The 23,765-nt window shown below is 47.5% G+C and overlaps 1 protein-coding gene across 1 annotated transcript in view; it reads right to left on the bottom strand.

The window, feature by feature from the left end:
* Positions 1 to 23,765, bottom strand: part of ABCA13 (ATP binding cassette subfamily A member 13) — a 372,949-nt gene that overhangs the window by 298,184 nt on the left and 51,000 nt on the right. Inside the window, exons 9-16 of the mRNA XM_035026542.1 lie at positions 22,939 to 23,103; positions 19,904 to 20,103; positions 16,834 to 16,964; positions 16,041 to 16,138; positions 15,615 to 15,791; positions 14,516 to 14,721; positions 13,373 to 13,512; positions 2,017 to 2,131 (exon numbers count right to left, since the gene is read on the bottom strand). Coding sequence (XP_034882433.1) covers positions 2,017 to 2,131; positions 13,373 to 13,512; positions 14,516 to 14,721; positions 15,615 to 15,791; positions 16,041 to 16,138; positions 16,834 to 16,964; positions 19,904 to 20,103; positions 22,939 to 23,103 — 1,232 coding nt within the window. The remainder of the gene's footprint in view (positions 1 to 2,016; positions 2,132 to 13,372; positions 13,513 to 14,515; positions 14,722 to 15,614; positions 15,792 to 16,040; positions 16,139 to 16,833; positions 16,965 to 19,903; positions 20,104 to 22,938; positions 23,104 to 23,765) is intronic.

Here is a 23,765-nt window from a genome sequence, read left to right as displayed (position 1 = left end):
TGCGTATAACACCCAGTGCTCCATGCAGTGCGTACCCTCCTTAATACCCATCACAGGGCTAACCCAACCTCCCACCCCCCTCCCCTCTAGAACCCTCAGTCTGTTTCCCGGAGTCCATAGTCTCTCATAGTTCATCTTCCCCTCTGATTTCTCCCCCTTCATTTTTCCCTTCCTTCTCCTAATGTCCTCCATGCTATTCCTTATGTTCCACATATAAGTGAAACCATATGATAATGGACTTTCTCTGCATGACTTATTTCACTTAGCATAATCTCCTCCAGTCCCATCCACATTGATGTAAAAGTTGGGTATTCATCCTTTCTGATGGCTGAGTAATATTCAATTGTATATATGGACCACATATTCTTTATCCATTCATCTGTCGAAGAGCATCTCGGCTCCTTCCACAGTTTGGCTATTGCGGACATTGCTGCTGTGAACATTGGGGTGCATATGGCCCTTCTTTTCACTACATCTGTGTCTTGGGGTAAATACCCAATAGTGCAATTGCTGGGTCATAGGGTAATGAAGTATTATATGATGACTAACATAACATAATTTAAAAACAACAACAACAACAAAAACACACCATATGTATGAGGGGATGGTAGGAAGTAAAATGAGTAGTGAGTAAAAACTCACTAAAATGTGAATAATGAGAATAAATACACACACACACACACACATTTCCTGGAGTGACAAATCCTAGGTCCAGAGAGATGTTACAGAATAGCTTTTGAACTTTGGTGTGCACCAGAACCACCTGCAGAATTTCTTAAATCTACAAAACCCGGGTCCTACAGACAGCCAAGGTTTAGCAAGTCTGGGACAGGCTCCGGGGATTTGTACTCTTAGCAAACTTCACAGATAAGTTTGATCCATTCCCGAATTTGAAAGCTATGCCCTAATGCAAAGCTTCTGTCCCATGTCATCCCAACACACCCCACAAGCAATAAATAAAGTGTGCTTTAAACTATACACGGGGGCGCCTGGGTGGCTCAGTTGGTTACGCGTCCACCTCTTGTTTTCCGCTCAGGTCGTAATCTCAGGGTCATGAGATCGAGCCCTGTGTCAGGCTCCACGCTCACCGCAAAATCTGCTTAAGACTCTCTCTCCCTTTCCCTCTGCCCCCCAACTCTCTAAAATAAATAAATAAATCTTAAACTATACACGATATCCAGGGTGCCTGGCTGGCTCAGGAGGCAGAGCATGCAACTCTTGATCTCAGAGCTGTGAGTTCAACCCCCACATTGGGTGTAGAGCTTACTTAAAAAAATAATAATAAATAAATAAAATGAAAAGCTCATCTATTAAAAAGTTAAATAAATAAAGAAGCTATATACAATCTCCATAATTATACATAAAAATTTCCATCTCAATGCATGAGCTACATATAAGCTGGCAGATTTAGTTCCAAAGATTACTTCTCTCCCAAAAGTCTCCAGAGCTACCAGAATCTTCAATCACTGATCCCATGTCTAAAGTAAGGAACTGGATGAGACTATTATTCGAACATTCCATTTTGGGAGCATCTATTATAAATCACGCTTTTGAAGGAAAATCTTATGACTATCATCTGTATTTCTTTTCAAAATCCAGGGAAACATGAGTCATAGATGCTCTGGAGCAAATATCATCGAATGCCTAATATGAAATACTGTATTCATCAACAGTCACATCAGGAGCTCACATTTTAAAGCAAGGGTTTCCTGAGGCACCTGGGTGGCTCAGTCGGTTAAGCGTCCCACTCTTGATTTTGGCTCAGGTCATGATCTCAGGGTCGTGAGATCGAGCCACACGTCAGGCTCCATGCTGGACACAGAGTCTGCTGGAGATTCTTTCTCTCCCTCCCTCTCCCTCTGCACCCCCCCACTCACACTCTCTCACACCCTTTCTAAAAAAATAATTATTATTATATAAATAAATAAATAAAGCAAGCTTTTCCTATAAATAGGTTTTGTTTGTCTTCAAATAATAGTTAAATCAAAACCTGGAAACTGAATTCTGAAAACTTACCTGGAGATGGAAGCAGCTGGAGACTTGAGTAAGTTCCTCAAAAATGTGAAATAATTATCGGTGATGACTTCCCAATCCATGTTTTCTTCATAACAAGGAGATTCCTCAGAGAATGCTAAATAGAAAGGCATTTCATATATTGATTTCAAGTTGGACACAACAGTCAAATCTGCCAAAGTGAAAAACGCTTTAGTGTTTCAGTTAATCTGGTTGAAAATAAAAACAAAAGAAGGATTAGAAATCCTTGTGATTTGGCTTCCACGTCTGGCCAAGGTCAACTACCACTGGCCATCAAGCAGTGTAGACAGTGATCCACAGAAAACAGAAAGTAAATAAGGTGAGACCCATGATTATCCCACTGTTGCCTTAGAGAGAGCATTCCAGCAATGACACAGGAGGTAGAACCAAGTGGAGCTGGTGGGCACCTTGAGTAGACAGGATGAAGGCTGGAGTCCGAAAGATGGCACAGATACACAGAACAGACTCCCAGGAGAGAGCTCCATGGATGGAGCACCTGCTGTATGCCTCCTTCAAGTATTCAGCTGAGGGTAAATCAGTGACTGCAGGTGAAAAAGCCCCATAAGACCAGGGAAAGATCCACCCAAAAAGACTCAAGAAAAGTGTCCAGTGGCCACATGGGCCAGGAACAAATTCTGTTTCCATCAGCTGGACTGGAACAATCCACAATTTTCATTAGATAATGAGTACAAGATGCAAAATAGGTCTAGCCTAACTCCTGGGTAATATCTGCAACCACATCAGTACCATTCCAGTCCTGCCTAACAAACCTTAAAAGCAAGATCCTAAAGGATGAAACTGCCTTCAAGGACATAGGAAAACAGGGGCGCCTGGGTGGCTCAGTTGGTTAAACGTCAGCCGTCAGCTCAGGTCATGATCTCAGGGTCCTGGGATCAAGTCCCGAGTCGGGCTCCCTGCTGAGCAGGGAGTCTGCTTCTCCCTCTCCCTCTACTGCTCCCTCCATTTGTGCATGCTCTTTCTCTCTCTCTAATAGATAAATAAAATCTTAAAAAAAAAAAAAAAGAACATAGGAAAACAAAATAGCAAGCACAAAACAAGGCTAAAATCATAATGTTTAGCATCCAATCAAAAATTACCAGGCATGGAAAGAAGCAGGAAAATGTGACCCATAGTTAGGACGAAAACATAATCAAAACTAACTCAGAACAGTATGGTACTGGCACAAAAATAGACACATAGATCAATGAAACAGAATAGAGACCTCAGAAAATAAACCCACACTTATATGGTCAATTAATCTACAACAAGGGAGGCAAGAACACACAACAGGTAAAAGACAGTCTCTTCAACAAATGATTTTGGGAGAACTGGACAGCCACATGCAGAAGAATGAAACTGGACCATTTTCTTACACCATCCACAAAAATAAACTCAAAATACACCAAAGATCTAAATGTGAGACCTGGACCCATAAAACTCCTAACAGAAAACATAGGCAGTAAACTCAGTCTTAGCAATATTTTTTTGGATCTGTCTCCTCGGGGCAACAAAATCAAAAATAACCTGTCAGGACTCCATCAGACTGAAACGCTTTTGTGCAGCAAAGGAAACGCCATTAACAAAACAAAAAGGCAACCGACTACACGGGAGAAGATATTTGCAAATGATATTTCCAATAAGGAGCAAATATCCAAAATATATAAAGAACTCATTCAACTCAACAACAACAACAACAAACAATCTGATTAAAAAATGGGCAGATGATTTGCAACAACGTGGATGGAACTGGAGGGTATTATGTTGAGCAAAATAAGTCAATCAGAGAAAGACATGTATCATATGATCTCACTGATATGAGGAATTCTTAATTGCAGGAAACAAACAGGGTTGCTGGAGTGGGGGGTGGGGTGGGAGGGAGGGGTGACTGGGTGATAGACACTGGGGAGGGTATGTGCTCTGGTAAGTGCTGTGAATTGTGCAAGACTGTTGAATCTCAGATCTGTACCTCTGAAACAAATAATGCAATATATGTTAAGGAAAAAAAAGAAGAAGAAGGTAGCGGGAGGGGAAGAATGAAGCGGGGGAAATCAGAGGGGTAGATGAACCATGAGAGACGATGGACTCTGAAAAACAAACTGAGGGTTCTAGAGGGGAGGGGGGTGGGAGGATGGGTTAGCCTGGTGGTGGGTATTGAGGAGGGCACATTCTGCATGGAGCACTGGGTGTTATGCACAAACAATGAATCATGGAACACTTCATCTAAAACTAATGATGTAATGTATGGGGATTAACATAAGAATAAAAAATTAATTAATTAATTAAAAAATGGGCAGATGACCTGGGTAGGTATTTTTCCAAAGAACACATACAGATGGCCAACAAATACAAAACACAAATGTTCTGGGAAATGTTCTTGGGTCATTTCTTCAATCATTCCAAACCCTGCGTCATCTCTACTTTTGAGAACTCCCAGTCACGGTCAGTGGGACCTCCTACACGACTCTCCAGCTTTATAATCTCTTAGAATATTCTCTCTTCTAATTTCTGGTCTCTTTCACTTGAAAACACTTCTGTGTACTTACACGTTTTTAATTTCTAACAATTCCTTCTTGTTTGAGGAGATCCGTTGAAAGTCGCTTTCTGCTCTTGTTGTATCTTTATTTCCTTTGTTTTAAAGTTTGTATCAGTATTTCCCATTTCTTCTGAGGTTTTGTTTTTCTGCTTGTTGTGAGCTCTGTCTTTGGAGGCTTTCCTTGGCGTCTGATGAAACAAGGCTGCCCATTCACGTGTCAGGAGGCTCTGAGAAGCACCTCGTGCAGGGTGGTGGCCTCTCCGTTGGAGGGCTTCACTCGCTCCCAAGTCATCAGGCAAAAGCCAACCTTTCCAGGAGGGGGGACCATCAACTGTTGGTCCAGATTGCACATCTTTCCTCTTGGGTGGGTCAATCTCTCCCAGATCCGCACAGCAGAATTCTCCAGATTCCTGCTAGCACGTGGTGGCAAGGAGGAAGCCTGACCGCCAGTATTCTGTGCACACAAGAGGGATGCTGGGCACTTTGCTATTCAGAACAGGAAGGCTACATCAGTCCCCAGCAGTGCTGGTGACATCTGTGCCCTCAGTTGTGTCTAGAGCTCCAGGGTCAGAGTAGGCTACGTGAGCCTCTAGTCTTCTGCTGACACAGTGGGGCAGCAGGGGCCTGGCTCGGATGACGAAGGGAGCGTGGCTCAGCAATTCTCCTTGTCCACGGTCTCATCCAGTCTATTGTCTGTCCCACCCCTCAAAGTCACTTTCGGACGCTTGTCCCTCCAGTGCAGGAGACCAGTGGGCTTTCTGCAAGAAAGTCAGCCCCCTCTATTTGTCTTCTCCTTCCGCATGCTGGAGGGTTGCTTCTCTGCTGCGCCCAAAACCATCCGTCCGCTTGCTTTCCTGCATCTCAGGGTTGATCACTCCCATCTGCGGCTGTTCCCTTTCTGGTGGATTATGTTTCCTTCTTTTTTTTTTTTTTTTTTAAGATTTATTTATTTCAGAGACAGAGAGAGAGCACGAGCGAGAGGGGCAGAGGAAGAGAGACAGAGACAATCTCAAGCAGACTCCCCACTGAGCATGGCACCCAACATGGGGCTTGATCCCACAACCCTGAGATCACGACCTGAGCTGAAACCCAGAGTCAGATGCTCACCCAGGTGCCCCTATGTTTCCTTCTTTTATTTAAAAAAGTGACTCAGTGTGGCTTGGTTTTCTGGTATCATTAACCTTTTAAAAAAGTCTGATATGATATGACCTCACTGATATGAGGAATTCTCAATCTCAGGGAACAAACTGAGGGTTGCTGGATTGGGGGGGGATGGGAGGGATGGGGCGGCTGGGTGATAGACATTGGGGAGGGTATGTGCTATGGTGAGCACTGTGAATCGTGCAAGACTGTTGAATCACAGATCTGTACCTCTGAAACAAATAATACATTATATGTTAAAAAAAAAAAAGAAGAAGATAGCAGGAGGGGAAGAATGAAGGGGGGGAATCAGAGGGGGAGACGAACCATGAGAGACGATGGACTCTGAAAAACAAACTGAGGGTTCTGGGGGGAGGGGGGTGGGAGGATGGGTTGGCCTGGTGGTGGGTATTGAGGAGGGCACGTTCTGCATGGACGTGCATAACTGGGTGTTATGCACAAACAATGAATCATGGAACACTACATCAAAAAGTAATGATGTAATGTATGGTGACTAACATAACATAATTTAAAAAAAGTCTGATATGAATCACATACACCTGTGCTAATTATCAAGCTTGTTGCCCCTTTCTTTCTCCTAGATGCCAAGAGCATAAATTACTTGCCTTAAATTAGGGTTTCTTTCTTTAAAAAAAAAACCAGCTTTATTGAAATATAGCTGACATACAACAAATCACACATATTTGCATGTACAATTTGTTAGGGTTTGACATACGTACATACCAGTGAAATACCGTTACAATTAAGACAGTGAACATATCCGTCACTCCCACAGTGTCCTCTCCCCCCCGGCCACCCCTCCACCTGCCAGGTCCAGCCCCTTGCTCCTGTCCCCAGGCAACCCCCAATCTGTGTTCCACCACCATCGATTAGTTTTTATTTTCTAGAAATTCATATAAATGGAATTATAGTGTGTGGTTTTTTTTGCCCGACATCTTTTACTGAGCATGATTAATTAGAATCAGTTAGTCTGAGCTTCGTTCATGAGGGAGTGCGCTCATTCCTTTTTACCACGGAGTAATATCCGCTCTGGGTGTACCATGGCTAGTCTTTCTAGTCCTGTGAGTCACAGTTGGCTGGCTCCCTCGTTGCAGATATTGCAAATACAGAGGGTATGACCATTCATGCTCAAGTCTTGGATGGAAATACGCTTTCTTTTCTTTAGAAGCAAAATGGCTGGATTATATGGTATTTGGGTGTGTAAGTTTTTAAGAGGCTGATGCTGTTTTCCAAAGTCAGCATACTATTTTACATTCCCTCCAGCACCATATGACCGTCCCAATTCCCTCCACATTCTTGCCAACACTTGGCACGTCTGCTTGAACATGCCAGCCATTCTCTGGATGCCTGGGGGGCTCAGTCAGTTAAAAGGGTCGGACTGTTGGTTTCAGCTCAGGTCATGATCTCAGGGTCGTGAGATCAAGCCCCGGTGGGGCTCCAGCTTGGGCAGGGAGCCTGCTTAAAATTCTCTCCCTCTACCTCTGCCCCACCCTCTCTTTGTGCTTGTGCATACACACTCTCTTTATCTCTCTCTAAAAAAAATTTTTTTTTAAATAATGATCTCCTAACTCATATGCATTAGTTGATGTACTTCTGGCTTGTGGAAACACGCATTAAACCTTACCCTAGGGGCGCCTGGGTGGCTCAGTCGTTAAGCATCTGCCTTCGGCTCAGGTCATGATCCCAGGGTCCTGGGATCGAGCCCCGCATCGGGCTCCCTGCTCGGCGGGAAGCCTGCTTCTCCCTCTCCCACTCCCCCTGCTTGTGTTTCCTCTCTCGCTGTCTCTCTCTGTCAAGTGAATAAATAAACTCTTAAAAAAAAGTAAAAAATAAACGTTACCTGAAAGTACCTGGTACAAGGGAGCAGGGCCAGGGCACCCCGGGGAACACACACGTGAACGTTTATTCTTCGCTTTGTACTTACGTAACACCCGACACGCTACACACACCCTACTAAGTAGTAACTTGCTTAATTCTCATAGGACTGTGCCTCTTTACGGATGATGAAGCTGAAGTTCCCAATCACATGGCCAGTCAGGGGCATAGCCTAATCAGGCCGATTCCAAAGTCCAAGCCCCTTACCACCTCACTATTCGTCCCCCAAGAGCTTGTCAGGGCCTAACTGCCAAGCCACGGCTGGAAGCCCTGCCTGCTGTCACCCACAGGTTAGGGGCACACACACCAGCCTTGACCATGAACTGGGAGCAGGCAGTTCTGCATATGGCTGGCCAGAATGTTTTTACCCAGCCTTCCTACTACAAACACCTAGAGGAGATATTTAATATATCTTAAATATTTTTAAAGTCCCTGAAGGCATCAGACAGCTTTCAAGGCCAAGAGTATTTGGGGGGCCAGGATCCAGAAGACGGAAGGCAGGGGAGACGAAACCCAGCATCTGAAGCCACTTTTCCACTGAAGGCAATTTCTACTTCAAAAAGCAGAAACAAGGGCTGAGAAAATGAACAGAGCTTTCAACGGTCTCACCAGAGTAGGAAAAAAATTGGAATTCAGGGCCAACCAAGGAAAAAATGTCTTTGGTCAACACCACAGCCTCAGGTTGGGACCCCAAAGGGCTGCATTCTAGCAGTGAGGGCAGACGACAAACACGTAAGATCTCACAAACACTGACACCATGCTTTTAAAACAAAAGGAGTCAACTTCTGGCTGAATTAAGGTGACATGCCCCCCCCCCCCAACCGCCTGTCAGAAACGAATAAGCAAATAAGCAAGCAAACAAGCAAAAAGCCTATCTGAAGGATGGAAAACATCCAGAGTATCAAATTATCTCCACAATTTTTAATATATAACATCTGGAATAGAGTCAAAAACAACTACATATAAAACATAAGAAGTGATACAAAGAAGAAAATCATACAATAGAAACAGACACTCGGGAGATCAAATTATTGGAGCTATACCAGCACAGACTTTAATTAAAAACTATAAACACTATGGGGCGCCTGGGTGGCTCAGTTGGTTCAGCGACTGCCTTCGGCTCAGGTCATGATCCTGGAGTCCCAGGATCGAGTCCCGCATCGGGCTCCCTGCTCGGCAGGGAGTCTGCTTCTCCCTCTGACCCTCCCCCCTCTCGTGCTCTCTCTATCTCATTCTCTCTCTCAAATAAATAAATAAAATCTTAAAAATCTTGGGCGCCTGGGTGGCTCAGTTGGTTAAGCGACTGCCTTCGGCTCAGGTCATGATCCTGGAGTCCCGGGATCGAGTCCCGCATCGGGCTCCCTGCTCGGCAGGGAGTCTGCTTCTCCCTCTGACCCTCTCATGCTCTATCTCATTCTCTGTCTCAAATAAATAAATTAAAAATCTTAAAAAAAAAATTTAAAAAAATCTTAAAAATCTTAAAAAAAATAAATTATAAAAAAAAAAGAACTGAGTCTTCTGGGGGTGCCTGGTTGGCTTAGTCAGTAGAGCATGCAACTCTTGATCTCAGGGTCATAAGTTCAAGCCCCACGTTGGGCATAGAGATGACTTAATTATAAAGAAGAGAAAGAGGGCACCTGGGTGGCTCAGTTGGTTAAGCGACTGCCTTCAGCTCAGGTCGTGATCCTGGAGTCCCGGGATCGAGTCCCGCATCGGGCTCCCTGCTCAGCGGGGGGTCTGCTTCTCCCTCTGACCCTCCTCCCTCTCATGTGCTCTCTCTCTCATTCTCTCTCTCTCAAATAAATAATAAAATCAAAAAAAAAAAAAAAAGGATAGGGGCGCCTGGGTGGCTCCGTGGGTTAAGTGTCTGCCTTCAGCTCAGGTCATGATCTCAGGGTCCTGGGATCGAGTCCCGCATCGGGATCCCTGCTCCGCGGGAAGCCTGCTTCTCCCTCTGGCCCTTCTCCCTCTCATGCTCTCTGTCTCTCATTCTCTCTCTCTCAAAAATAAATAAATAAAATCTTAAAAAAAAAAAACTATAAACACTAGAAATTGAAACTCTAGAACTTATTACAATAACTGAAATTAAGAAGTCAATGAATAAGCTTAATAGTACGTTAAATGCATTCTTAAGAAAGAGTGAACTACAAATTAAGTCAGAGATAACTATCCAGACTATACGATAAAGGAAAAAAGGAGGGGGAAAAAAAACACAGAAAAAAGAGAAAGAAAGAGATGCCACTTTTCCCACTTCTTTCATCACAGTACTAGAAGTTCTAGCCGCAGCAACCAAAGAAAAAAAGAAATTGAAACTATCCAAATAAGAAAGGAAAAAGTAAAATTATCCTTGTTTGCAGATGACACTATCTTATACGTAGAAAACTCTAAATATTCCACCAAAAAACTTTTAGAACTGACAGACAAATTCAGCAAAGCTGCAGGATTCATAATCAACACACACAAATCAGTTGCATTTTTCTATATTAACAATGAATAATATGAAAAGGAAATTAAGAGGTGCCTGGCTCAGTCAGTAGAGCACAAGGCTCTTGATCTCAAGGTCCTGAGTTTGAGCTCCACATTAGGTGTAGAGATTACTTAAAAATAAAATCTTTTTTAGAAAAGAAAGAAAAGGAAAGAAACTTAAAGAAACAGTTCCATTTACAAAAGAGAAAAAAATAATAAAAAGATAATAAAATACTTGGGAGTAAACTTAACCATGGTGGCATCCTAGTTGAACATCCAGACTCCAGCTAATACTAACATTAATACTGACATCAGGGGCACCTGGGTGGCTCAGTCAGGTAAGCATCTGCCTTCACCTAAGTTCATGATCTCAGGGTCCCGGGATCGGGTCCTGCTTTGGTTTCCCTGCTTAGCGGGGAGTCTGCTTCTCCCTCTCCCTCTGCTTGCCATTCCCCCTGCTTGTGCTCTCTATCTCTCTCTCTCTCTCTGTGTCAAATAAATAAATAAAATTTTAAAAAATAATAATATATGTCAGTTCGGGCGCCTGGGTGGCTCAGATGGTTAAGCGTCTGCCTTCAGCTCAGGTCATGATCCTGGGGTCCTGGGATCGAGTCCCGCATCGGGCTCCCTGCTAGGCGGGGAGCCTGCTTCTCCCTCTGCCTCTGCCTCTCTCTCTCTCTCTCTCTGACTCTCATGAATAAATAAATAAAACATTAAAAAAAATAAACTAATGTGTAAAAAAAAAATAATATATGTCAGTTCTAAACTCTTTGTATCTAATAAAGTAACTTAAATGACATATAGCAAAACTGATAAAGCTAAAAGGAAAACAGACAAATCTACCATCTCACTGGAAAATTTTAACTCATCTATGTCTGTAAAAGAGGCAAGTAAGAAATAGGTAAGATGTGGATGATTAACAAACTTGACCTAATTAATATATATAACTACTACACCCAAAAAGACGGAATTGATATGGTCTTTTTTTTTTTTTTAAGATTTTATTTATTTGAGAGAGAGAATGAGAGAGAGAGAGCCCATGAGAGGGGGGAGGGTCAGAGGGAGAAGCAAACTCCCTGCCGAGCAGGGAGCCCGATGCGGGACTCGATCCCGGGACTCCAGGATCATGACCTGAGCCGAAGGCAGTCGCTTAACCAACTGAGCCACCCAGGCGCCCCTGATATGGTCTTGAAGAGCACATACATTTACCAAAATTGACCACGTGAGCCATAAACACATCTCAATAACTTCCATAGACTGAACACTGAGAATGTTCTCTCACTAAAATAGGCTAGAAATTCGGAGTTTTCTTTATAAATCACTTGAAATGTCCCCAGATGTTAGTGGAAATTAAGCAATATACGGAAACCATAATAAACACCAGGAAATTTTGAACAGAATGGTAACAAAACTATGACATATCAAACTGTGGAATATACTAGAGCTGTGCATAGAAGAAATGTTACAGCTTCAAAAGCATCTATTAGAAAAGAAGAAAATCTGAAAATCAAGAAGCTAGAGAAGGAACATCAAACTGTATTTAGTAGAAGGAAGGAAGGAAATAATAAAAATAAAAGAAGAAATTCATGGAACAGGAAACAAATTAGGAAAATCCATGAAAGAGGGAACAAATGTACAGAACAGAGAATCAGCAAAACTCCATTCTCTGGCAAGCTGTATTTCCGTAACCGACAAGCCTTTAGGCAGCATGATGCACCCAGTGGGGACCGTCCAGACGGAAGTGAAGCTCACAGGCTCCGGAGTAAGACCTCCAACATGTGTCTTGGCGTTGACACTTGGGAGTTCTGTGGTCTATGCCAGAATCTAATCTTTGTGAGCCTCGATATTCCCATCTGAAAATGAAGTCAAAACAGACCCCAACTCAAGGGCTGACGTGAGGATTGGATGAAATAATTCATACAAAACACAACAAATGTTGTGATTGTCAATATTATTGAGACTTCTGAACCCAGGCTTCTCACTGATGCTGAATGTCACTCTTTGTCGCCTATGTTTCTGGAAATGATTTCTGGAAATGGTCCCCAATGTTTATAGCAGCATTATCAACAACAGCCAAACTATGGAAACAGCCCAGTGTCCACTGACTGAAGAACGGATAACGAAGACGTGCTATATATATATACAATGGAGTATTATTCCACCACCAAAAAAGAATGAAATCTTGCCATTTGCAACGACGTGGATGGAAGTAGAGAGTATTATGCTAAGCGAAATGAGTCAGTCAGAGAAAGACAATTACCATATGATTTCACTCACATGTGGAACTTAAGAAACAAAACAAAAAGCAAAGGGGGAAAAAGAGAGAGAGAAATGAAGAAACAGACTCTGACCTCTAGAGAACACGCTGCTGGTCACCAGAGGGGAGGTGGGTGGGGGATGGGGAAACGGGTGATGGGGAGGAAGGAGCGCACCTGTCGTGATGAGCACGGGGTGATGTAGGGAAGTGTTGACTCACAATATTGTACAGCTGAGACTAAGATTACACTGCATGTTAACTGACTGGAATTTAAATAAAAACTAAAAAAATAGAAATAAAAACCCCAGCAGTCTGAGGAGGAAAGAAGGAAGCGAGATTAAGTGGACGTGGCCACGGAGCAAGAACAGACGACTTCCCTCCCCACCCCAAGTCGAAGCAGCAGGTGCTCCGAGGGGAAGCTGGTACCCCACGGAGCAGAAAGGCACACAGCACATCCAGAGCGAGCACGGTCCCCAAGGAGACCCAGACCCAGACGACCAGCTCTCGACCAGGACGAGTCACAAACATGGGTCGAACTCTGGCAGCAACTTCTCAGAGAAGAGGGCCTTTGGGACGAGAGAATGACTGCCTGTGGGTCAGGCCGTTGCAAACTTGTACAGCTCGTACTTGAGGGGATTTTTGGTTTTGAGGACGGCACGGGAAGCGGGGTGCTGGCTCGACTTGGGGGTGCTGCCCCCCCTGTGCTAACAGCACAGGACTTACAAGGCCCCACATGCAGCACCTCGGGACTTCTCAGGGTCCGTCATGCCTGGTCCGTACAGGCACGTGTTTATCAGCCAAACCAGGACAGGTTGAGAGAAAAGTGGTCGCTGGTAAAAACCAGCTGGGACAACCAGTGAAACCAGGACCCCTGGGCGGTCTTGCCGTAACAGACAGCAGTAACTTACTGTGGGCATCACAATGGCAAATATACTTGGTGAGTCTCTGCTTCCAGCTCCTCATCATTAAATAGGGGCGTCTCTCATGAACAACGCACGGAAGGGGAAGCAGCCCCCACATTCCCGCGGCGAAGACCACCGACTTACCAGACGGACCGTTCTGGACGCTTCCTTGCATGTTCACATAGCGGACCAGTTCACAGGTCTTCCTGATAAATCCTGTGAAGCCTTTCCAGCAGGATGTTTCTTCCAGGGACAACTGTACTTTTCCTAGTGCATGAAGTATCCTGCAATCAAAGAGAATCCAGAGAAAGCTCGCATTTAATCGTTATTTTCCAGGGGACGGATCGTTACGAATTCATCTACATGCAAACATACACGGGGACCTGGCAGTCATTTGCGTCAGAAATTAGAACCTTGGCAATAGCTGTCTTACTAGGTATTTGATTGCTTACAAATTCCCACGAATTCCCATGATTTGAAAAATGAGGGAGAATCATTCACGGGAACACATGAAACATAAGACGCAACAAATCAAGAGAACAGAAAGAGGAAAATAAGGGGCGCCTGGGTGGCTCAGTTGGTTAAGCGACTGCCTTCGGCTCAGGTCATGATCCTGGAGTCCCGGGATCGAGTCCCGCATCGGGCTCCCTGCTCAGCAGGGGGTCTGCTTCTCCCTCTGACCTTCCCTCTTGTGCTGTCTCTCATTCTCTCTATCTCACATAAATAAATAAAATCTTTAAAAAAAATAAAATTAAAAAAAAAAGAGGAAAATAAAAGGACGTAATATGAAATCAACTTTGAGGCCAAGAAGCTTGTGAAAGATTAAGTCAATGGTAAACCTTTAAAGGGCTTGTTTACTATTTTGTATTTTTATTTATTTATTTTTAAGATTTTATTTATCCATTTGAGAGAGAGAGTGCGCATGCACACGAGTAGGGGGAGGGGCAGAGGGAGAGAGAATCTCAAGCAGACTCTGCGCTGAGTGTGGAGCCCGACTCGGGGCTTGATCTCACGACTCTGAGATCACAACCTGAGCCGAAACCAAGAGCAGGATGTTCAACCGACTGAGCCACCCAGGAGCCCCTGATATTTTGCATTTTTAAATGCTTTCCAATAGTACCAAATAGGTCAGTCCTTGTTCTTAGATTAAAAAAAAAATCATGCCTCCCCCTAGGAATAGAATATACTAGAAATAAGAATATACTATGTGGATCCATTGCTTTAGTAGATGGCTGGGATCACCTGGCTCCCAACTATTCACCAGTTTCCCGCCGCACACAAACTTACAGTGCTGTGGCAAGCTGGTCCTTACAGTCACCAGCAAGGTCACGGTCTCCAGGTGAGGTGGCCGCTCCCAGCCATCGGCAGAGCCGCCTGCAGGAAAGGCCCACGTCCACCAGCTGCACCGCCACTTCCTGCCAGCCCAGAAACCCTTCGGGTCCCAAAACTGGCACATCTGTGCGCCCGGTGACGACCTCTTGCAAAAGGCGATCCTGGACAGGAGAAGAACACGTTGTTTGTGATACATTTAGCAAGGACGGTACAGCATCCTGAAACACCCATGCCTAGTCTCCCGTCCCAAGGACTCTCCTGACTGTGCCCCGTGGGCCTCTGAGAACCTAAGGGACCGTCCTAGACTTGACTCTCTATCTCCAAATCAAGGCTCGTCCAGCAATCGAGCAGCAGGGACGCAGGTGTGAAGGCCATCTGTGTTGGCTAGTCCCCCAGCGGCCCCCACTGGACCCGGCCTCCTCGGAGTCACAGTCCCGTGATTCCGTTCCCATAATTACCACGGGTTGGGCTGCAACCCACATCCTCCAACAAAAAAACACAGCAGAAACACACCGGCCCCTTCCAGCCTGACCCTAGCTGGGAGTGCGAGAAGCTAAGAAATGAAACACGTAATACGTGAAACTCCGTAATACGGAGCAGAAAGGTGAACGGTACTGTAATTTGTAGCGCTCGGTGAGAAAAATACGGGTCGAAGGTGACATCGTCATCTTTACTAACAAACTGCTCCCCACTCTCGAGTGCTCAGCAAGGGGCAGGGACACGGAAGAGCAGGCCCACCGGCACCTCTTGGCTCCAAGCTGACTGATGCCCAAAGATACTCTTCCACCCTTCGCGACGTTTGCAGCCAGGGATGGAGAGGACAGGGAGCCCAGAAACCAGGGCAGCAGAGGGGCACGGCCTGAAAGTTTGGGGTGCTCTTAAAGGGGAAACCCGCTTGCTGTCGAGGAGATTTGGGCTGGATGGGTGCCACACGGCCTCCTAGTGTGGCCAGACAGGAGGGACGGAGCAGGGGCGGCAGGGATTCCGAATGGGGTCTGACCTTCAAAATAAGCCCATTGGTCTTGGCGGATGAGATCAGAAGGTGACCACTTACCGCGTCCTCTGCTGACCTCAGTATCTTGTTTAAAATGCTGGTCTTGTTGGAGGAGTCGTGGGGACACGTCAGCCCTCGGAAGCCCTCCCAGGCGCCAGGGTTCCCACAACACAGGAGAGCCTCCCTCCCGGGCAAGCTCACATTTAGAGGCCAATCCGTAGCACTCTTCACCAAGAGCTGAAAGGTGAAGGAGAGCAGGAGGGGTGACTTAGAGAGGCTTGCGCTCACCCCCCATGGGCCAGGGAGCCACAGCCGACCTCAGCAGCAGTCCGAATTTCAAAATAAGACAAGGCTCTTCGAAAACTTGCCCCTTTTGCTGGCACATTTTGCCTGCACAGCTCACAGCAGGGGCAAAACTGAAGATTGCAGGAGCTTCTTGAATGTTTTATCAAACCTGTTGATTTATAACCCCATGCTATGCTTTACCTGCTTCCACCGAAAGAGCACATCCTTTTCCGGTTGCAACTGGTCGGGTCCGCCCAGTCTGGAGCTGTTAGCTGATCTCTCCAGGCACGTGAGCACTTCTGTAAGGTCAACAAACTGATGCATTACTATTCCCCTAAAGCTACTCCCAGCCTGACCTGTCCACGAGGCCGTGCATAGGACAGTGAGTTCTGAAAACCTGCACCTGTTATCAGACATTTTATGATCTTCCTGAGAGAACAAAATGGAGAAAATTGATTGCACTATCATTTCAGGCTTCCCCGAGACATATGAGGATGGCACCGTGGAGACAGGAGAGCTTCACTCCAAAGGGACATCCGTACTCATTTCTTCTCTCTCCACCATGAAAAGGTGAGAAGCCTCCAGCCCATGTGGTGCCACCTTGGGCCAAGAAGTAACACCACTAGTCAGTGGAGGTTCAAAGAAGGGCTTTCTAGAAAGGAGGAGGAATGCATTGTCCCCGCCCCACGGAAGAAGCAGAAGAATGATCATCCAGGGATACGCTCTGGCCTGATCTGAACACAAGGGCTGAGCATGTGAATGGGAGTCACACCCATTGGGCGGGAAACTGCCCGTCATGTCACTGGTCCCAGAAGGAGGCTACGCTCACAGTGACGGCAGTTAAGCCCCCGCCCCCCGCCACACCGAGTCACCCTGCAGAGCATAAAACGCACGGTGCCAACTACCTCCAAGCTCAACAAAGGTGTCACGCAGTTTGAAGTCCGCCTTTCAATCAATCTCACGTTGGCTCCTAGCGAAGACCAAGCTAGTTTACCTTGCACAAAACGCAAATTCTGGGCTATCGCGTTCCTGAGAGCCCCGAGGAGCGGAAGCAATCTCTTCAGAGCCGGCCACCGCGGGGGCAGGTCCCAAAGAACATTCTCCAACTTCTGCAGATGCAGTAACCTGAGGGCACAGGAAGAGATTTTAAGAAGAGTTTCCAAATGCCACGTTGTGAGTGGTGGGTGTGGGACCCATCAAAGGTGACATAGCAGCAGCTATAAGATTCTCCAAGGACCAAGAAGGATGCCCGGCCAGGCAGTTGGAAACCTGCAGCCCCTGGGCGGGGAGGCGAGGGAAATGGGGTCCACTCATTCAGGCACAGGTGCTCCCCAGCTGAGCAGCTACAGGGACCACGTCCCCCTGGGAGGGCAGGCAGTCACCGGGGGGGGGGGGCTTGTCCAACTGCCCCAGGGTGCCGCAGCTCCCCCCCCCACCCCAGAGGCTCCCTGTTGCCCCGGGAGGATACCTGACTCAGGAAGAGGGAGGGAGCAACCCAGAAGAGCAGCAGGAAAGACAAGGACTCTGCAACGAGAGGAGCTGAAATTGGAACCGAATGTGCGAGTGAAGAAGCAGATGGGGGTCACGCTGTGGGAGCAAGTGCCCCAGCACGACAATGCAGACCCTCAGGATGGTCTATGCAAGTGCATGGAATCCTGTACCCAGGGAGAGAAAGTGAGCTGCAAGGAGAGACCCAGAAGATGCTGCTAGGGGACACCCACGCAAGGTGCCCGAGGCTGGTGTCCAGTGGCAGGTGGCACCTGGCCCCCGCCTGGCCCCGCCTGGCCCCATGCCCACACCGGCCTGCCTCTCCCGCCTCTCATCGTCCTGGTGCAGGAGGTCCAGCAAGAACAGAGCCACCACGAGCACGCCTGCCTCTAAGGACGCGCATCCTCGGGACCAAAGGAAGCCTTGGTTGGGCTTCCGGTTGGAAGTCGTGACTTGGAAGAGAGAAGGTGTGAGCAATCGGCCAGCACAGGGTAGAAGTAATGAGTGGGGTGTCCTGGGCCAGCAGTTCCCTGCCAAGGATCCCAGCATAAGGATCCGGAGGAACCGCGGGCAAGCGAGTGGCTGATTTCAGGAGGGGCAGACGCGGTCTAAAATAACAATGACAGCGAGCACTAAGAAAGATGCACTGGCTGATGCCAGGAGGGGACGTGAGTCTGGCAGCCAGAGCAGGTGTCAGCAACAGGGACAGCGCCGGGACCCGAGCCTCGGCCACCCACGGATGACAGCTGTGCGGTGGGGCTCACGTCCACACTGAAGACGGGAAACAAGCCGCTGTGAAAACACAGGATTGACAAGGCACAACTGAATCTGGAAGGTCCGTGTGAGGGGACGGCCGAGGAGGAAACTCAGTGAGCGGGATGGAGGGATGGGGGGGTGAGTTGAGGAGGGAGATGCAGATGCCGTGGGAGGTGTGAGACGTGGGAGGCGTGAGGGACCGGGCAGTGCTTGTGAGCAGCTGCTAAGTGTGGGGAGTTCTCAACCTGGGGTCTCCCTGCCGGCCATACAAGGGGGGGCGGGTCCTTCCTTCCTTAGAGGTGAAGACATGGGGCCACTGGGGGCTCCTGCTCGGAGCCAGCAGCAGACGAAGGGCTTGATAACCAGCAAAGGCCTCGGGGGCCACCGAGAGATGCCATCAGCATGGGGAGGTAGAAACCCAGAGGCCAGATCCCTGTGCACCGGCCACAGATTTGCTTGTCTGTATGTATCCCTGAACAGAAGTGGGTGCAAGGAGAAAGGGAGGCTCCAGGGGCCCACTGCTGGCCCAGCACACAAAGCAGCCGGGGGAAGACCCCCCATCTTCCCACCCTGAGTGTGGGCAGAGAGTATGCAGGGGGCAGGGGAAGCTTGGGTCACCCACACCAGGTCCTCTGAGGGGGTGCCGTCTCTCACATCCCCGACCCCCGGAGGAGCTGAGAGCCAGAGTCCCCCAGGGCTCTCTGTCCCCCGGGCAGAAGTGGCAGAGGTGTGGCAGATTTGTAGGGTCCTGAAGGTGACCTCCTCCATCACTAGCGCCCGGGCAATCTCTAAGATAACACAGGAAACTAGATCTTCAGAAGCAAGATCCTCCTTCCTAACCGGGTTCCAGAAGACTCGAGGGAGTTGGAAATGTTTCCAATTATGTATGTATGTATGTATGTATGTATGTCACAATGTCACATGTGCCCTAAGAACACGACCTGACCCCATGCAATTCTAACGACACAATTCTCCCTTCGTGCTGGGTAAGCAGCAAGAGCTCCCAAGACCCGTGGCTTGAGACGGACCCTTTTGAGACAATACTGAGAAACCTTTTGTTGGCTTCCAAGGAGAGCCTACACCTCAGGGGTGTAATGAGGTCCAGTTCCTGCAAAGGGCAGTGCCCGCTGAAGAACAAGATCCAGTATTGCAATAGAAACAACCACTTGGGAATCCACTCGGCTTATCTCAACAAAGGAGAGGCCACCAGCTGTACCTTTTCCCACTTCTAAAGTATTTGTGGACCTTCCGCAAACATTTCAACGATACAAAATTTCAAAACAACCATGAAAACCGTTTCTTCCATGAAAGCGCCTCTAAAGTGGTTTTGTTCCTTTTAAACCTATGTCTGAAATCCAGAAGGCTGACCCCCTTCTCGGATATGTTCCCCCACCGGATTGTTGTCCACATCTGAACAGACATAGGGGTAGTGCCTGGGTGGTTCAGTGGGTTAAGCGTCTGCCTTCGGCTCAGGTCATGATCCCAGGGTCTCGGGATCGAGCCCCACATCAGGCTCCCTGCTCAGCGGGGAGCCTGCTTCTCCTTCTGCCTGCAGCTTCCCCTGCTTGTGCTCTCTCTCTCTCCCTCTGACAAATAAATGGATAAAATCTTAAAAAAAAAAAAAAAAAAACAGACATCGGGTTGGGGCAAATGGTTCGGGATGGTCCCCACTACGCCAGCCTGCAGTCTCCCAGCTACTGACTGGAAACCCACTGTCTAGCCGCGGTTTTATGAATTTTTCTCTCACCATCTCATTATGCACCCATTAACATTCACGCCCGCGAGCCTAACCAGTAATCAAACAGGAGGATGCGCCTTACGTCTTGGGAGACGGATGGCTGTCGGTGGGGCCATCTGCCGCCAAGCTCTCATTCAGGATGCGAAGCACGGCATACAGAGCCTCCACCACCTGCCGTGGCTCACGCTCTTCCACAAACGCATTGCCGAGAGCCTCCAGTCCGCGGGCAGCCCCGGCGAGCACCTGCTGGAGCATGCTGCCCTTCCACCACCGCTCGAACACCTACGCGTGCAGAAACGGAAACATCACTGTTAACAGTAATGCAGTAAACATGAGAACATTTGCATGAGACACAGTAACGGAGCATTCTAGAGGACAGACAGCCCTAATTTTTACGATGCTGCCAGACTGAAATGTCTGTTAACTGCTGTACGATTTGATTCCTATTCAAAAACTAAAGATTAAAAATGACGTCGATGGATGCACGGTGCGTTTTCATTGGGCTACTGTTTCCCTTTCCTTCGCCCACTGCCACTTGCAAAAGAGAAGGCAGGGTGCCTGGTGGCTCAGTCAGTTGGGAGTCCAACTCTTGGTTTCAGTTCAGGACGTGATCTCAGGGTTGTGAGATCAAGCCCTGTGTCGGGCTCCACGCTCAGCAGGGAGCCTGCTTGAGATTCTCTCTCCCTCTCCCTCTGCTCCTCCCCCCGGCTGACACTCTCTACCTCCTTCTCTCTAGAATAAATAAAATCTTAAAAAAGACAGAGAGAGAAGGCCACAACATACATCACTAAACCAGTGACATATGCCTTAAAGACTAAACTGACGTGTTTGGGACAGCATAAATATGTTGATATACTTCACAATTTTATCATAACGAACACATGGTTGCTAGTTACGGTTCTTCGTCATGGACTTGAGGATGATGATACTAAAGGCAAGCAACATCATGGTTTATCATCAACATGACACCAACATAGATGCTTTTTGCCCAAATCACAAGGTGCGAGCAAAAGCATGATGAGCACCTGGGTGCGCTGAATCACCGTGCATTAACCATGGGTGCAGGCTACCCGGATGATGCACAAAGCGGAGGTGTCCCTCTGACCACGCTGGCGCCAGCCAGCTCAACACTGCCCAGTGATCATTTTAGTCCCACCAAGTGATGAATCACACCTGCATTTCTGTAATAATCTTTTTTTATAGGAAACTTTTTTTTTACTATGTTATGTTAATCGCCATCCATCATTGGTTTTTGATGCACTGTTCCATGATTCATTGTTTGCGTATAACACCCAGTGCTCCATTCAGTACATGCCCTCTTTAATTCCCATCACCATGCTAACCCATCCTCCCACCCCCCTCCCCTCTAGAACCCTCAGTTTGTTTTTCAGAGTCCATCATCTCTCATGGTTCGTCTACCCCTCCGATTCCCCCCCCTTTATTCTTCCCCTCCTGCTATCTTCTTTTTTTTTTTAACATATAATGTATTATTTGTTTCAGAGGTACAGGTCTGTGATTCAACAGTCTTGCACAATTCACAGTGCTCACCAGAGCACATACCCTCCCCAGTGTCTATCACCCAGTCACCCCATCCCTCCCACCCCACCCCCCACTCCAGCAACACTCAGTTTGTTTCCTGAGATTAAGAATTCCTCGTATCAGTGAGGTCATATGATACATGTCTTTCTCTGATTGACTTATTTCGCTCAGCATAACACCCTCCAGTTCCATCCACGTCATTTCAAATGGCAAGATCTCATTCCTTTTGATGGCTGCATAATATTCCATTGTATATATATACCGCATCTTCTTTATCCATTCATCGGTCGATGGACATCTTGGCTCTTTCCACAGTTTGGCTATTGTGGACATTGCTGCTATAAACATTGGGGTGCTCATACCGCTTTGGATCCCTACATTTGTATCTTTGGGGTTAATACCCAGTAGTGCAATTGCTGAATCATATGGTAGCTCTATTTTCAACTTTTTGAGGAACCTCCATACTGTTTTCCAGAGTGGCTGCACCAGCTTGCATTCCCACCAACAGTGTAGGAGGGTTCCCCTTTCTCCGCATCCCCGCCAACATCTGTCGTTTCCTGACTTGTTAATTTTAGCCATTCTGACTGGTGTGAGGTGGTATCTCATTGAGGTTTTGATTTGGATTTCCCTGATGCCGAGCGATATTGAGCACTTTTTCATGTGTCTGTTGGCCATTTGGATGTCTTGTTTGGGAAAATGTCTGTTCATGTCTTCTGCCCATTTCTTGATTGGATCATTTGTTCTTTGGGTATTGAGTTTGATAATCTTTTATCTACGATTGGAGATTTTGACCTTGGTCAGTACATGTCCTTTGAGGAAAAGGTGACATCACGTCCACTAAAATGAGTGGAGCGTTATTGTCAGGCGGGCTCTGCCTCACACCGTACCCACAGCTCCCCGGAAAGCACCCTGCTGTTAGCAAGCCAGACCCCCTGGTGGCCTCCAGCCTGTGGCTAAGTAATCACTCTGGTACTCCCTGCCACACCAGCACATCCACGAAAACGGGCCACAGCATCTTTCTCACTGTTTCCCTTAGATCAGTTACTGTTTGAGTACAATGCTTCTTGTTAAAACCAGAGTGAAGGGACAGGCTGAATGGCCCCCCAAGAGCTCCAGGGGGCCAAACCCCTGCATCTGAACACCTGAGGAGGTTGCCCAAGGAGGCCCGTGGAAACCCCGCATGCCAAAAACAGACCATGATTCTTGCCATGGCCACGTGTGCATCTCAGTGTAAGACAAGCTTTCCAGGGACATTTGCGGTGAGGCCCCAGTGAGGGGAGGCCGGCAGTCACGCACGGGAGAAGGGCACTTAATGGGCAGGACGTGGGGCTCCCAGGGCTTGTCCCTGGAAAGGACACACAATGAAACAGGGAACAGGAGCATGGGGAAAGGGAACAGGTTCTCGGGTTTTCAACTGCCCAGGCCCCTCCTCGCAATACTACAGTGCATATTACGTCTCGTGTTACCTGCTTTCCCAAAAAGAAATCAAACACTAAAAATCAATAAAATCAAAGTATGAGAGATGGGGAGGAAAGAGATGGGTGCGGACAGGCTGAGCGGTTCGCTGTGGGACGGCACCTGCTTGTAGACTTGCAGCCAGTTGACCGCGTGCACCAGGTAGTCTTTGGCCTTGGACCAGCGGGGGTGACAGTCTCCGGTGTGACCCTCTTGGTCAGCTTCATCCTCGGAGGTTCCGGACAAGACGGAACACACCATCCGCTCCAAGGCCTCCTCTGTGGGAATCTGCCAACGAGAGGGAGCATAGTTACAAGTCCGCTTTTTTCTATAATGTTCCCTTCTGAGAATAATACCACAACCTTGGCAAAGGAAGAACTCCAGAGGACACCTGGGGGGCTCAGTCATTAAGCGTTTGCCTTCAGCTCAGGTCATGATCCCAGGGTCCTGGGATCGAGCCCCACATCGGGCTCCTACTCTGCGGGAAGCCTGCTTCTCCCTCTCCCACTCCCCCTGCTTGTGTTCCCTCTCCCGCTCTCTCACTCTCTCTGTTAAATAAATAAATAAAGGGACTCCTGGGTGGCTCAGTCGGTTAAGTGTCTGCCTTCCGCTCAGGTCATGACCTCAGGGTCCTGGGATCGAGTCCTGCATCGGGCTCCCTGCTCAGCAGAGAGCCTGCTTCTCCCTCTCCCTGCCCCTCTCTCTGCTTGTGCTCTTTCTCTGACAAATAAATAAATAAAATCTTTTAAAATAAATAAATAAATATCTTTAAAAAAATAAAAAGGAGGAGCTCCAGGCTTTGCACAACAGGAGAAGGGACAGGCTGATAAAGGGTCGCTTATGTGGCCGGTGTGGAGGGAAGCCTTCTGGAATGACGTGTTTCAGGATTGTCCACAAGCAGTGGAAACAGCAGTTTCTCTGGGTCGAGGACACAGGATCAATCAAATTCT

The sequence above is a fragment of the Mirounga leonina genome, unplaced genomic scaffold, assembly GCF_011800145.1.
Source record: "Mirounga leonina isolate KUSES-001 unplaced genomic scaffold, KU_Mleo_1.0 Mir_199, whole genome shotgun sequence".
NCBI classification, from domain to species: Eukaryota; Metazoa; Chordata; class Mammalia; order Carnivora; family Phocidae; genus Mirounga; species Mirounga leonina.
The sequence above is the reverse complement of the archived record's forward strand: the minus strand, read 5'-3'. Positions and strand labels throughout refer to the sequence as shown.